We start from the raw sequence: 17109 nt of genomic DNA on the forward strand, positions 1-17109 counted from the left end.
TATGAAGAAGTGCTAAATTATAATTGTCATTTACCGGAAAGGATTTTCTTCTATTAAAATTATTTCAACAACGTTTATTTTATATCTTTATTTCTTTAACTAGACATAAAACATTGTAAACTCTGAGACATTTGACACCCCAGATAATTCTACTTTGAATAATACATGTCTTTGATAATCAATAAGTTTCTCGAATTTATCTCACAAGGGCAAGGGATTTTCATGTAACTCCAACATGTGTCAGCAAATGAGAGCATTAGCTCCCCATTTTCATGTCTTCTTCAGAAATCGAAAGCATCTTGAATGATATCTATGAACCAGACAACACAGAACGAGCACATAAGATATCATGAAGAAGCTGATGATGATCTCTTTATTGCAGAGGTGACAGAGCACAACAAGGGAAAAACATCAAAACATTCTATGCGTGGAGGAGAATGCAGCTTCTGTTCACTATTTAAAATCGAGTCCCCAAATACCCCTGAACAAAAATTTCGTATGCTTTTACGAAGGTCTTACTGTATAATTACAAACCACATACTGAAAAATCAATACTTTACCAGTTTTCTCCTATTAAAGTTCCACTTCCACTCGTGACACCAAGCAACATCTAGGAACATGCGGAGTCCCCAAAGGATTTGCAAGATAAGCAACTATATATCCCCAAATCTTTATCTATAGGTTAGAGATCTTCATGAAGAAGCCGATAGGAAGCATTCTGAAAAATGAGGAGAAAAATTTGAATGACATTCAATGGGAAAACAAAAACTGTGGAAGCAATATTTTTCAGAAGGTACAGGATCTTGCCGATGAAAACAGCTGGAAGTCACAAGCAAAGCCAATAACGCGCAAGAATATAGACAACTGAGCGTATTGTGCTCAAGTTGTTTACTCTTGAGTTCTTTTTACTTCTATTTTCTAAGCTTTTCGAACGTACGAGATGCCCAGAAAGAATGTTGCATTTTTGGTGGGTCAAACAAACAATATACTCACATGCAATACACACCAGATAATGGCCTCAATTCTTCTGGCATCTGACAGCAGCTTAAAAGTTATGTTTTTTTGTTTTTTTCAAGAATTTTAATATTTGATCCAATAAATTAACTCCCATATTAATATTTCATAAATTAATAGCACATCAATAGTAGTTAAATGGAACTCCGGTTACATAAAGACAGTTTTTTTATTTCTAAGCTCACGTTGAAATAGAGACCTTTACTTATAGAAATACACCATCAAACATGAGTGTAGAGTTTAGAAGCACCAAAAATATTTTTTAAAAAAATAGAAAACTCGAATAGTGTTTTTCATCAATGACAAGAGGTATATTTTTTTTTATCTGTTTATTTTTCTGCATTAGATTTAAATACAAATTGTTTTAGAAACATGTTTAGATTTATTAAATCTAACTGTTGGTATCAAAGCCACAACAAGAATACATCTACCCTTGTATCCATGTTGATGTATTTGTCCAGGAGTTTCTTTTTGTGCTCAAAGAAATTAATAAACCTACTTAATTATATTGGTCATGAAATTTTTCAAGTGGTCAATTGATTTTTTTATTCCATGTATTTTATATGCCCTAAAATTTTTAAGAACAACCTTTGTTCTCAAATTAAATTTAATGATTAACTTGACTTTATTTATGGCTTGAAAGTTTAGTTTATGATGGAATAAGTTTCAATAAATGCCATGAATATGATGCCTTGCCATCAACATGCCTAGTAGCAAAGGAAATAGTTGCCATCAACATGCCTAATAAGGTAGGAATAAATTGAAAACCATGTGTTAAAAATAAACATTTTAGGGTTTTTTGATTTTATGAATTGTTTTAATGCTTTATATGATTATAAATTATCATAAATAATGGTTTATAATCATTTTATAATCATTTAATGTCTGGTCTATGTAATTTTAATTCGCCTGGTTATCACTTTTATTTTTTGTGTGGTTTATTTTCATGGCTTTATTTTTGTTTTATTTAGTGTTGCTTTTATGAATTAAAAAAAAAACAGAGGTAGCATATTATCTTATTTTATATAAAAGTATGCCTTAACTTAATGTCCAGTGATCTACATGATTTTAAATAATTAGATATTAGCGACAACATCTTTAATTAAATAAAATTATATATTATGCTATGTTAAGATCACATAAAGAATTACATACATTAATCGTAATTAATTACACTAAATATAATAAATATTATCCCACAAGAATTTTGTATTATATTTATATCATTGATTAAAATAAAATATCTAATTATTTTTATAATATACCCGCAAGAATTATAAATTAATTACATAATTTGATAGTTTTATTGAAAGGTTTATAATAGAATATCAAATTATTCTCATAATATATACCCACAAAATTATAAATTACATACATAAGTTGATAATATATTTGAAGATATATTTGAATATGCTTGAATTAAAATTTTGGCCCACATGCAATTTTTATGTCATTAAATTCAATTTTAGCATGAATTACATTGGTAAATTATGGAATTTTATTTATTAATCAATTTTGACATAAACACATACTTTAAATTTGTTTTTGCAATTATACAACCTGTTAATTTCTCCTATATTTATTGTAATATTTTCGATCTAAAAGGTGATAACTACAAAGTATGGAAGGAAAATGTTATCCTTCATTTAGGATGGGATGGATGGATATGAATTATGCAAATTAGAAAAGATGAACATGCAATTACTAGTACCAACATTTCAAAGGATATTGCACTTTATGAAAAATAAGAGTGATTTAATCGTCTCAATATGAAGTTCATAAAAACTAGAATATCCACCGGTATACGTTGTTTGGCTGATTAGCTTGAGAAAGTTTGTGATTTGCTAAAAGAAATTGATGATCAATTCATCAGTGTAGATAAGTCACTAGCAAGCATCATAATTATTAAGTTCTCATCCATGAGACTCATCAGTATGAGAGGTGTGCATGAGCACAACATGCAAATGAGGGACATTATAGCTCAATTAAAGAAGCTTGAGGTTGAGATGTTAGAATCTTTTTTTGTGCACTATATCTCGAATACTCTCCCACAACAATATGACTCTTTCAAGATTCTGTACAACACACATAAAGACAAATGATCAATCAATAAACTCATGATCATGTGTGTTTAAGAGGAAGGAAGGTTGGTAATGGAACTAGGAGAAAGTGTAATGCTAGCAACACGGGGGGGAAGACAAAACTTGAGCCAATAGAAAACGGAAAGGTAAAATGCCCCTCCAAGTTGACATTAAGGAGAAATCTACATGTTTCTTTTGTTAAAAAAAAAAAAGACATGAAGAAAGAAAGCTTTAAATTTCATAAATGGCTTGAAAAGAAAGGTATTTCTATCTCATTTGTTTGTTATGAATCTAATATGGTTGATATTAATTATAATACATGGTGGATTGATTTTGATTCTACAATTTATATTTCGAATACCTTGCAATGTATGCGAAACCTAAGGAAACTGATAAGAAGTGAGCAAAACATTTATTTAGGAAACAAGATGTGTTCACATGTGAAGGCTACAGGAACATGCTATTTAATTATAGGTAATGGTTTTGATTTAGAGTTGGAAATGACTTTTTATGTTCCAAGTTTTTCCAGAAACTTGATTTTAGTTTCAAGACGTGTACTTTTTCGGTATTTCATTAAGTTTTCAGAAACTTTCAGTTTATTTTATAAATCTGATAGTGTTGGAAATGATATTTTATATGATAGTTTTATTGCATTACTTTACGAAATAATATCATTTATAGTTCAATACATGTTCACACTCACATTAAACGATGTGTTATTAACAAGAATTCTTCTAGTTATGGCACTAGATATTAGAACATATCTTCATAGAGAGAATTAAGAGATTAGTAAATGATGGGATACTTTTACTAGCTTTGAAACTTGTGTGGATTGCATTAAGGAAAAGCAAACCAACAAGTCAAAGAAAGGTACCAATAAAAGTTTATACATATTAGAAATCATTCATACTGATATATATAGTCCAGACATAAACTCACATGGTTAGAAATACCTCATCTTTTCTATAGATGATTATTCACGATATATGTAACTTCACTTACTTCATAACAAGAACGAAGCATTAGATATCTTTAAGATTTTTAAGACTAAAGTAGAGAAACAATATGAGAAACAAATTAAGATTGTGAGGTCAAATAGAGGTGGAGAATATTATAACAAATATACAAAGGATAGGTAAGTACTGAGAGTAGAGAAACAAATTAAGATTGTGAGGTCAAAAGGAGATGGAGAATACTATAGCAGATACATAAAAGATAGGCAAGTACTGGGAATAGAGAAACAATGTGAGAAACACATTAAGATTGTGCAGTCAAATAAAGATGGAGAATATTATAGCATATACATAGAGGATGGGCAAGAACTTGGTCCGTTCTCAAAGTTCCTTCAAGAAAATAGGATGGTTGCCCAATACACCATAACTGGTTCACCATACTAGAATGGTGTGGCAGGAAAAAAAAAAAAAACCCGAACATTATTGGACATGGCACAGAGTATTTTTAGCAACTCCAATCTACCTATTAAATACAATAGTGTACATATTAAATCGAGTTCGAACCAAGATTGTTCCAAAAATTCTATTTGAATTATTAAAAGGTTGGAAGCCGAGTTTGTGACATGTGTGCGTTTGCGGATGCCTATCTGAAGTAAAAATGTATAATCCATGAGAAAAAAAGCTGGTTCCAAGGACCATTAATGGGTATTTCACTGAATATGCTAAAAGATCTAAAGGGTATGGATTTTGTTGTTCATCATAACACTAGAATTGTAGAATCAAGAAATGCAAAGTTTCTTGAAAATGACTTGATCAGTAAGAGCGATCAAATCAGGAACATGATTTCTGAAAAGGATCATTCAAAATCACAACCTTCCACATCAAATGATAAATTGGTTATTACTAATAACATCCTCAAAGTATAAATTGGTGTTGAACGATCAATCGTTGAAGTTCCACAAGTTGTTGACAACATTCCAATAGATTAGGTAATTCAAGCATTAACAAAAATTTCTGAACAGCCAGTTGAACCAAATATTTCTCAAGAAGATGATGATAGAATATTGAAAATATCAACTAGAACAAAGAGATCAACAATTCTTGATGATTATGTTGTGTATCTACAAGAATATGATTATAATATTGCAGCCAAAAACAATCCTAAATCATTTTCACATGCTATAAATTAAAAGAATTAAAGTTTTGGTACAATAACATGAAGAAAGAAATGAATTCTATGAAAAGTAAAAGAGTTTGAGATCTTGTTGAGTTGCCTAATAATGTAAGAGCTATTGGATGTAAATGGATCTTTAAGATAAAAATACACTTATTGGGCAACATTGAAAGATATAAGACAAGACTCGTTACTAAGGGATTCACTCAAAAATAAGAAATTGATTACACAAAGACTTTCTCCCTAATACCTGAGAAAGATTCTCTACATATTATTTGGCATTAATAGCACATTTTGACTTATAAAAACAACAAATAAATGTGAAAACTACATTTCTCAATAAAGATCTAGATGGGGAGGTTTATGTAAAAAAACTTGAGGAATTCTCTTCTAGTGATGGTGAGCATTTGGTCTGCAAGCTCAAGAAATTCATATAAGGTTTAAAACGAGCGTCTCGACAATAATACTCTAAATTTCATGATGTAATTTCTTCATTTAAATTTGTAGAAAACATCATGGGTCAATGTATATACTAGAAAGTCAATGGGAGTAAGATTTATTTTCTTGTTTTATACATGGATAATATTCTACTTGTGGCTAGTGATAAGGGTTTGCTGCATGATGTGAAACAGTCTCTCTAAAACTTTTTACATAAAGGATATGAGTGAGGCATCTTATGTCATTGATATTAAGATCTATAAAGACAGATTTAAAAGTGTTTTTAGTTTTCAAGAAACCTTTATCAATAAAGTTTTTGAGAAATCATGAATGAATGATTGTTCATCAAATGTAACTCTCATGGTGAAGAGTGATAGGTTCAATTTGAACCAATGCTGAAAAACTGATCTTGAAAGGAAAGAAAATCAAGAACATTTCATATGCTCCTGTTGTAGAAAGCAAGTTTGGACAAGGTTTGACATTGCATTTGTTATGGGAATGTTAATTGCAAATCCTTTGACCAAGGGCATCCTACCGTTTAAATTTAATGATCATGTAATGAAAATGGAACTTGGTTCCATAATGTTATTTTAGCAGTTCGAACTACTTTATTTTTTAAGGAAATTCTATTTATTGTGATTTTTTTCTCATATTTATGCACATTAGAGAAAATTCATATTTATAGGACCAAGAATAAATATAGGGATTACTTGTTAAGTAACGTTGTCACATATAGAATAATACTTAGAAAATTATATACATTGTAATACATGGAATGTAATACTCGTTATTAAAGGACTTATCTCCATGATTCATGCATTTTTTTTCTAAAAAAGATAAAGGATGGGGTTTAAGTTAAAACATTGAGTTAAACATATAGACCAAGTGAGAGATTGCTAAAGTTATGTTTTTTCCTATTAATGTGAGATTCAGTTTTTCAATAACTTTAATATTTACTCCAATTAATTAACTCTCATATTAATATTTTCTAAATTAATGGCATCAGAGTTATATTAATACGAGTTTAATAGAATTCTTGTTATATAAATACAGACTTTTGGTTTCTTAGCTCACACACTGAAATACAGACTTTCATTTACAGAAATACACCATTAAATTTGAGCATGTCAAAGCTTAAAAATACCAAAATTTTTATTAAAAAAATTGAGTGTTTTTCATCAATGGCAGGAGTTATATTTTGATCTATTTATTTCTCCGCATTAGAACTAAATGCAAATTATTTTAGAAATATATTTAGATCTATCAAGTCTAACAAAACACTCATGCTGCTTAAGATTTTTAAATATGGGTCGAGTATCCTTACATTATCTCTGGTCCAAACCTGTTATCCATATAAAATATCGCATTCGCTATACTGCAAAGTCTATCAATGAACACAACGACCATGCCCGATGGAAGTCCTCATTTAGAGCAAAATATTCATGTAAAATATTGCTTTATATGGGGAATCAAAAACATTTTCCCCGTGCTGCTGATTTCAGGGTTGTTTAGCCACAAAATAACCTATTAATTCTTAAAAAGTGTGAGCATCACTGACAACTTAACAGGACCTACCTACCAAGATGCAGAATAACCAAAGCAAATACTCATAAGAAACCAAAACAAAAAAAAAGAGGGGAGAAAGAAGGAATGTAGGAAAGAACCTGAATATCCACATGATGTTCCATGGCCGTTCATAGATAATGGTACAGGCCTTTTTTTTGGGTCCAAAGACAATATTTCCTGCATCCTTTCTGGCCAATCAGAATTTAATCTGCGAGCAAAGTCCTCAACTTCCCTGTATTATGGAAAATTAAAAGAGACAGTAAATCTCAATCAGCAAGCACTGATAGTTCTCTCTCTCTCAAAAAACATATGGTTTACCAAACTTTTGCAGTCTAAAATATACTGCTGTTTCAACAGCGTCAAAATTCCACATGAAATGCTGCTCAAAACGAGATACAAATTGAACTCGTTGAGTGAATGAAGACAATCAAGCATAGCAATTAACCTGTCAAGTTCCTCCTTCATTGCAGGATCTAAATCATCATCAATATCAGCGTCATCAAAATCAAGCTTAGGTGAAAAGGTGACAGCAGAACAATCTTGAAAATTTGAAGTTTTAATGGGAGAGGCAGCCAAAATATCGTTAACCTCATCATTAGGGGAAACAGAAGGGAGCGTGTCCGACTCCTGAGACATCAACCAACAACAAAAAAGTAGCAATGACAAAAAAGCACCCTTCACTGTGCCAATAAGCTATTCATGATGTAATAAACTAGATATGACACGATTACTGCAAAGCATTCCCATAAAGCAAGGAAATGCACCGGCGAAGATTGAGAAAGAGATTGAAACCTTCTTTTGGTTTTCATTTGGATTGTTTGAAGAGGAGTACTTTGCTTGTTCTTTTCTTCTCCGGTTTTTCTTTTTATTCTTACTATTTCTACCCCCCTTTGAATCTGCAAATGTTAGCACATCTGGTAAGTTTCCAAAGACACAGAAACTTTAAAAGATGGCTACTTAAGTATTGATCCTCTCAAATGTTCCTTTAAGCCATATACTGATTGTTGAATATCAATACAAAGTCTGAAGAAACTGGAGAAGCCTGTTGTTTCAAATGCTATCAATTTGGTCAGAAGACGATGCTAACCATCTTCAACAGGAAGATGAAGAACATTTGCAAACATACCTCCATCTTCACCATTTATAAATGATAGGAGATCCTCAACTGAGCGGTTATCCGCACGCTCGTCCTCAACATCAACATTCTGGAACATATGAAAAATCGATTTGCTATTATAACAAGATGTGCAGGTATAAGGAGTTCGATACTATAATGACTACAGAATTAAAATCAGACAATACAAGCAAAGGTCAACCAAATTAAATAAAAAGTTTTCCTAAGAAAAGCTGCCAACACAAAGTCAAACAAAAATGTTAACAACCTTCAATTTCTCTCTCTCTCTTAACTCTCTCCGCTTTCTTGCATATAAACGATTTAGAAGCCGGATTCGTGGATCATCAGTTATGTTTCCAAGTGGCTCCAATTTTTCTTCCTGGAGAAAACCAAATCTACATGAAAAAACAATCACACAGGCTAAAGAATGTAAGCATACTTATTGTTGCCAACACACCTCCGTGAGATCATCAGGCAAATGAAATGTTTCACGTATCTCCTCAGGAGTTTTCCCTTCAATAATTCGAGCAAGCGCACGGCTTGTAAGATCAACCAAAGGTTTCAACTGGAGGCTGTCAGCAGCTGATGTCAACTCACATAATCTTTTTGTATCCATCCGAATGAACTTTTCATCAAAACTTTTTCGCTCCTGAACAAAAGAATGAGGAAGCAAAAATAATATCAGTACTCGACTTGATCATCCACAAGCTATGCTGTTCATTCCCCAACCCCAACTCCCAGCAGAAACACACATGCACGCACACACACACCAAAAAAAAAATCCAATATGAGATGATGGCATTTCTCTAATCCCAAAAATTTCAGTGTCCTCTATTAGAGTTCTAGGAAACTATAGCATCTAAGAAAGCAGAAGAATTACAGGAGCTGAAAAACAAGAGAAGAAAATGAAAGACAGAAGAAAGTAACACCTTGTTAGAGTGACCTGTTGCTTGATGAAACCGGCAGTAATCAAGAATTAAGCCCAAAATGGCAGGATTCACCCGTTGTGGAAGTGATATGGCATGGTTCTTGGATGATCCCATGCCAGCTTGAATAATTTCTCTGCATATCATGGGGCAAAACATAGCAACCTCTTCTTCTACTTGTTGGACCGAACCATCAGCAGTTTGGAGCCAAATGTAAGACTTCATCTTCATACAGAAAACCACAACAAAATCAAAGAAAGAAGGTAACTCAAGGCTAAAAATGAACAAATAATAGGAGAGAGAAAAGGAGTGAACTGGATATCCAGAAATTCAAGTTCCAGGAGTTCCACTTCCACCCAATTATAAATTTTCTACAATCATACTTCTGTAACCAAAAAGTTCTGCAATATTTATCCTGCTGCGAAACCATTCATCCCACAAACAAATTGCCAACAAAGAAGCCAAATCAAGACTTAGAAATCTGGTCTACATCGAGACAAATCAAATTAAAAGGAACCACAAATGAAGCTAATTAAGGGGGAAAAGATTAAAACAAAGACAAACCTCAGGTTTCACAACAGCCAATCCAGCTTCGGGCATGTGGTTAAAACTCAAAAAAACAAAAGGAAGGGAGTTGCAGCAGCAGTGGCCTTACAAAGAAGAGAGAAGGGAAGGCAATAAAAAAAGCAGGCTCCTCGTCAAAACAACAACAGCTTGTAGAGATGCACATAAACTCTGCACCAAAGCTTCCCAAAAGAACACTTTGTTGAGTCCCAACAACACTGTGGATATCACCATTCTTATCAGCAAAACTTGCTTGAATCATGAAAAATAAAAACAAGAAGAAAAGGGAGCACCCATTAGATATCTTATCTTAATAAAACAGACTGACACTAAATGTCCAACCTCCATTTTTCTCACCAAAATAGGAAAGAAGCTTCTGCTGCTGATAATAATAATTCAATTTCATAAATTATTATTAAATGCATAAAGAAAAGTTGGTTTCTTTTTTCATCTATTATTTTTTTGTTTTGGAGGTGCAATGCCTTAAAAAACAAATGGATTAAAAAGAAAACAAATTGAAACTAGACAAGATAAAAAAAAAATTAATTAATTAATTAACAATAAAAACGATATTAAGATTGAATGAGACAGGAGGAGAGGGAGCTGCTTACCTTGAGAAATGGAATGTAGCTAAATATAATTTAATTTAATTTAATTTGTATGGTGTTTGTTTTGTTGGTCTCTTTGGTTTGGGTCTGTGCGCTGTGGCTGTCTTCGGTATATTGTGTGCTGTGCTGTGCTGGGCTGTTTGAGTTTGTCTGCTCCCCGCTGAGTGAGTGCTGCCTCCTCCTCGCACGTGTTTCTCTTTAGTTGCTTGCTTAAATTAAGGTTGTGTTTGGGAACACACACCCTGTTCGCAAAATCTTAAAAAACATTTATTTAAAATTAAATTTTAAAATATTTTTAAATTGGTTTAATGTAAATAATTTTTAAAAAATAAAAATTAATATTTTAATATATTTCTAAATAAAAAATACTCTTAATCACCGCTACCACACTAACAAATATTTTCTAAATATTATATATATATATATATATCAGGCCCAGAAAATTAAAACAAACGAGTAAATACGCAACCATAGTATAATTTGAGTGAAATCCTGACGGGGCATGATTAAGCGTTGGACGATCGTGATGAATCATACCTCACAGGTTGCCCTTTGCTTTGGGGACTTCACTTCTCAACTGCCCTCCTTCGAACACTAAAATCTCCCTCCCTTTTACGTGACTTCACACCGCTGGCCTCTTTTCTGACTGCTTCTAGCCATGTTAGAACACCAACTCTTATAGAGGTTTTTTATGGTCTCCCAGGATGCAAAAATACCATTCATTACAATCGTAACTGATATAAAAGTGTGAGGTCATTTTGGTATTTATATGTTTTAATGTGCAGTAAAATTACTAATATAACCCTTAGTAAAATAATCCAATGCTTTTTGTATAGGAGCGTTTTTGTATTTTTATATTTGCTATAATAATTAAACTACTTTATTATCCTTGTCGTTCAGATTTCTTAACCGTAGCTTTAGAGGTGTCATTGTGATTTCATACGGTTTGTTTCTTATTATTGTTTAGATATAAGGATAATGTGATTTCATCATGGTTTGTTTCTTATTATTATTTGGTTTTAACGATATTTTTGGTTTTATATAAAAAAAAAAATTATTGATACGTGTCAATCGTTTTACCACTTTCTGGTGGCGCGCGTATCTAACTCTCATGATTATAATCGTAATCCTACCACATTATTTGATCGGTCTCAACATTCTCTTCCTACTTGACTGGCATGTATATTGTGTATGATAGTTTGGCGTAATTTGACCTAAAATTTCTTTTCTTTTTTTTATTTCATTTCCTTCTCTTTCTTCCTCAAATTGCCTATTGACCATGCAAAAAATCTTACCCGGCCTTTTATTTATTTTTTATTTTAATTCAGTCTTTCTTCTCTTATTTATAATTATTTTATTTACATTGATTATTTTTAATTTAATCTTTAGTCATTTAATTATTTTTTTAAATTTGCTACTTATTATTTTAATTGCTATTTTTTAATTATTTTATTAATTGATTTGTTTTTTTTTCAATTCCACTACTAAACATTTGTTTTCATTTAATTTTTATGTCATTTTTTTTCCTAATTATTTTAATTTCTATTTTTTAATTATTTTTTTAATGGATTTTGTTTTTACAATTTCATCCCTAAATATTTAATTTCATTTAATTTTTATATTGAATTTAATCCTAATTCTTTTAATTTTTTTTTGTATTGATTTTTTTTCAATCTTATCTCTCAATATTTGTTTGATTATGAATCTTTCTTCTTTGATTTTTTTGGCTTTGCTTTTAATGAGATCATCACAATCTCATAACTTGGGTTATAAATCTAAAAGATTAACCCGAGTTGACTTCTATCTTTTTAAAGTATTTTTTTTTGAATTTTTTTATGAAATTTTTTTCACTTTCCTATTTATAGGGCCATCCCCATTTCATATCCTAAGTTATGTGTTTGATTTTTTTTGCGGGGGTTTTCACTCGAGGATTTTTTATTTTCTTTTTTTTTGCTTTAACAAGTTTTTACATATGTTTTCACTTTCACCCCCTATTTTTTAATTTTTAAAATTTCATATTTATTCATTTATTTGCTATTTATTTCATTTGGTATTATTGTTTATTTTTTTCATTAAATTGCATTCACATTGGGTTTTTTATATCACACTTTATCCTTATTTTTTATATTGTTTTTACAATGTTTTTTATTAATATTTTTCTATAGATCTCATTCTTCAAAATAAAAGTGGTTGATAATCATGGTAATTGATTAAATATGGGTAAGAAATTTCACAAGATGTGAATTTTAGAAATTAGACTAGATTAAAGAAATTTTTCGAATTTGCTTTGTTTTTTTCCTTTTTCTACATTGATGTTTTCTTATTTTTATCATATTTTTCAATCTTTTTTTGTTATATTTTTTGTTTAATAATCTTTTTAAATTTTTTTTTTCAGTTTTATTATATTGGGTTAGCCCTCAACAATATTTTGTTTATTTCACCACTGTCATTTTTAATCTACAAATAATCTATCATGTTATAAATAATTTTTAATTTTACCCTCTAAGATTTTTTTAATATTTAAAGCTATTAATTGTAATTTTTTGTTTGGGATAATTATTTTTTTCAAATTCCATCTTCATTGGATTTTTTCTTGTCAGATTTTAGCCTCATTCTTTTTTTCTATTCCTTTTACTTTGCAAGTTTCTTTATTAATAGTTTTTTCAACAATTTTATCACTCAAAATTAAATTGGATAACATTTAAAATTTCTTTTTGAACTCGAGTCCATGGTTTAACAAATTGCAAGTTTTTTATATTAGACTAGGTTTATAAGGTTCACCTAGGTTTGCTTGGTTTTTTTTTACTTTTCTTTTAAGTTGATATGTTTTTCATTGTTTTTTTAGTTTATCTAGATTAGACTCTTTTTTTTCTTTTCCTGACGTTCCTTCAATTAAATTAATATTGATTTGTTTGATAATCCTAATACGCTTAAGTGTGATTTTTTTTTTCTCAGTTTATTTATTATTGTTTTAATTTATTTGTATCATTTAAATTTTCACTTTAACCAATAACTTCAGACTTGAATTTATTTTTTACCTATCACTTTTTTACATAAAAATAATTCAACCCGCAGTGAAGCGCGAAAAACATATCTAGTGTTCTTCTCTAAATCTAAGGTTTGTTTGAATCAATAGTAAAAGAAGGGTTTCAGAAGATAAAACCATTGAATTTGTGTTTTTTTTTTCTAAGACAGTTTTTATAAAAAAACCATTCAATTAGTTAAATAACTTATATTTTTTACATTGGATCTCATACATATTTACTTTCCATTCATTTAAATTTTTTTTTTTTAGTTATTTTGCCTACAAAAATTTATTTTATAGTGGTTTTAATTATACATATATTTTTTAAAATTGATTTTTTAGAAAACACAACAAAAAATATTTTTCTTGAACCTCCTTTTAATGAATTGATTGAACTTAGATGGTTCTTAGTATACATTACTAAATTAAACTAACTTTTTTTGAATACTTAAAAATGAGAACATAACATAGTTATTAAACCTCGTGTTTGTTTTTAACAAGGTGTTCTAGGGCCTAGTTGACATAACCCCTAACTTACATTAGGTTTTTTTTAAAAAAAAAACTCGGAATTGACTTGATTTGATTTGTTCGATATAATGAGTCAACTTGTGACTTAGTTGACCAATCAAAACCCATTTTATTTTAAAAATAAACAATCTCTAAAATAATGTTATTTGAATATTTTTTAAAAAAACAAATTGACCATAATCAATTAGTTCAATACATTGATTAGGTTTTGGTTTGGACTATTATAATAACTTTAGTATAATATACGAATACATATTTGAAAAATGTTTCTCATTGTATAGTTAAATCTCTATAAATCAATACTTTTAAAACCATGAAAATTTATTAATATATACATTAATTAATAAAAAAATAACTTATCAAGGTATTCTTTATTTTTTTTTCCTTAAAACATTGAACTTGATGCAAGTATTATGTATCATGATTATATGAATACTAACTATTTGACATGTACTTTACCACGAGTCAAATAAAATTTTTAGTAAAAAAAAAATATATAGGTTTTTTTAACACATCTTTTTACAAAAAAAAAAATCATAATCATAAAAAAAAAATCGACGTATGTATTTAATTAAATAAATTTCATAATCGACGTATGTATTTAATTAAATAAATTGAGAACTATTTATGTTAATAAATGAAAAATATATGTTAAACACATCTATTCAACTCGCCTTGGGTCGAATAATTTTTTTTAACACAAAAAAATAAATGCATAGGTGTTTTTTGACATCGAATAAAAAATATAACTATGAATTGAAAAGAAATAAAATGATGATCATATGCATTAATAAAAAAGTATAGAATCTCGAGTTAATTTTTAATATAAAAAAATAATATTGTGAGTGTATTTTATTGTGTCATGATTTTTTTGATCGAGAGATGTAAAAATGTTATTTACATAAAACAAAATAAATTCTAAAATGAATTGGAAAAGAACCAATGACAATGAAATTCTAAAATAAAAGATAGTCATTCTTATAAAAGTAAAAGATAAATATTTATGATATTTAAACTCAAATTTTCCCTTTAATACACCTTGTTTTTTTTTTTTTATCTTAAAGCCGTTGTTCCTTGTAAAGAACAAATAATTTTTATTTGTAAGAATAAAGTTTACTATAAAACATAAAAAAGATTATAAATAAATTGAAATAATCTAATTCACACAAAATAATTTATACAAAACATTAAATACACACACAAAAAAAAACAATTGCTATTTAAAAACGCCAGATAAGCAATCTAAGAATTAGGGAGAATGGATAATAATTTAAATAAAAATTATAAATTATTTTTAAAAAATACATATTAAAAAAATATCAATTAAAAAACAAAATTAAAAAAAAAAGTACAAACATGGTTGGGATGTTTATTTTAAAAAGGAAAGGAGAACATGTTATCCGCCCCATCAACAAAACAAAAAAGAAAAGTAATAATAAGGGCTCATGTGCGGGGCCTATAATTATAGATTGTCATCCACCCCATTAATAAAAAAAGAAAGTTGATACATATAAACATCAAGCATAAAGTGATAAATATTTAAAATTTTAAGAATAAAAATAATAATTTTCTAAAACAACTTTAAAGAAAAAAATAAAAAATTGCAAAAGAATAAAGATAAGAATGAAAATAATTGTGATAAATATGCCAAGTGTAAAGATAAAAAACAATAACTATAACAAAAAAATAATGAAAAAATAACAGTAGTTTTTTTTTAAATTAAAGAAAAATAAAAATTATAAAATAACAAAGATAAGAAAAATAAACAAAGATTATAAATAAATTAAGTGTGAAGTGACAAATATGCGAAATATAAAGAGAAAAGAAAAAGATCAAAACAAGAAAAATCATAAAATAAAACAAGTCAATACTTCCAAGATATAAATTTAACAGGTTGGTTACAAGTGGGACCGGTCAAAAATATAATTTAATAAAAGTCACAGAGTATTAATTCATGGAGATTATGTTGCAAATGGATGAGCGCACAGTAATTAAAGAGAGATGAGGATGTAAACAGAGAAAATAATTGATTAGATGGGTAACCTCTCACAAGCAAACAACAGTGATTATTAAAATTTACAACTCTCAACCAAAAAATGGTGCAATAATTCCTTAATTCCTGTTCCACCCGTTAAATTTCTTTTCATCCATCCAATAAAGAGACATTTACCTCACTCTCTATAGATTATTGTCTTAAATTAATGTTGTTTTTTTTAATTTAACATTTATTTTTTTTGTTAATTTTTTTTTAATTCTGTCACTTAATAAAAAATTACTAGTTTTCCTCTAATTTATTTTGTATCTTAATTTTAATTTTAATTTTTCAATTGTTATTTTTGGATCCTTTTGTATAATTTTTTTTAATTTCATTATTCAACATTTTATTTATTAAAAATTAAAATTTATGATTTTTTTCTCCACATGTATTCTATTAAGTTATCCCACTTTTATTACCTCAGCTAAGAATTGATCATGCTAATTCGGATTGATTTATTTTTGTTTTTTTATTTATTTTTGTTATATTTGGTTGACTAGAATTTTAGTTACATTATTTTTTTTTTGCAAAATAGTTTTTTTTTCAAGTTATTTTATTATTTTTTTTATTTGGTACATTTATTGTTATTTTTTTATCATTTAATTAAAACAAAACCCCAGTTACTTGACTCAGTTGACTTTATCTTCTAAATCATTGATTATTTTTTTTTAATTCACTTGCAACACTTAAATATTTTTATGTTTTTTTTTACGCAAAAAAAAAAAAAAAACTACCCAGCTAATGGTATCTAGTATGCTCAAGAATTAAAGGCTGCGTGTAAGCTGATTTAACATCCAAATTAATAAAAAAAAAATTAATCACATAGATGAGTTAATCTTTGGTAGCTTAGCCAACATGCAGACAAAGACAGGGAATTAACATGAATGAAAGTGCAAAAAATTAAAAAAAATGAATCGGAAGATAAATTATCGACAGAGCCAGACAGAGAGTTATAACTTCACGACTTCCAACCTAAAAAAACGGTGTGATGAATTCTTAATTAGCTTGACAAATGTATCGAACTGCCCCAATTAAGTAGAAACGACAGCTCAAGGGACGTTGACCCTTCCCGCGGTGCCAAAT

At 28.9% G+C, this 17109-nt stretch overlaps 1 protein-coding gene across 8 annotated transcripts; it reads right to left on the bottom strand.

The window, feature by feature from the left end:
* Window positions 1-172: 172 nt before the first annotated feature.
* On the bottom strand, window positions 173-10595 carry LOC105129672 (SKP1-like protein 21). Of its 8 annotated transcripts, none has more exons than XM_011031842.1 (10): window positions 10442-10595; window positions 9831-10082; window positions 9270-9491; window positions 8798-8989; window positions 8609-8719; window positions 8353-8431; window positions 8019-8122; window positions 7672-7853; window positions 7325-7458; window positions 173-310 (listed from the first exon to the last, which is right to left on the bottom strand). In XM_011031842.1, exons 2-10 carry the CDS (start codon window positions 9864-9866, stop codon window positions 282-284), a joined length of 1089 nt encoding a protein of 362 aa, XP_011030144.1. In that variant the 5' UTR covers window positions 9867-10082; window positions 10442-10595; the 3' UTR covers window positions 173-281. The 8 variants fall into 8 exon arrangements, with proteins under 8 accessions (XP_011030144.1, XP_011030145.1, XP_011030143.1 ...); XM_011031843.1 differs by lacking the exon at window positions 173-310 and adding an exon at window positions 346-718 and having other exon boundaries at window positions 10442-10594; XM_011031841.1 differs by lacking the exon at window positions 173-310 and adding an exon at window positions 4263-4571.
* Between the last annotated feature and the right edge of the window lie 6514 nt (window positions 10596-17109).

This window comes from Populus euphratica, unplaced genomic scaffold (genome assembly GCF_000495115.2).
Source record: "Populus euphratica unplaced genomic scaffold, PopEup_1.0 scaffold16.1, whole genome shotgun sequence".
Taxonomy (NCBI): domain Eukaryota; kingdom Viridiplantae; phylum Streptophyta; class Magnoliopsida; order Malpighiales; family Salicaceae; genus Populus; species Populus euphratica.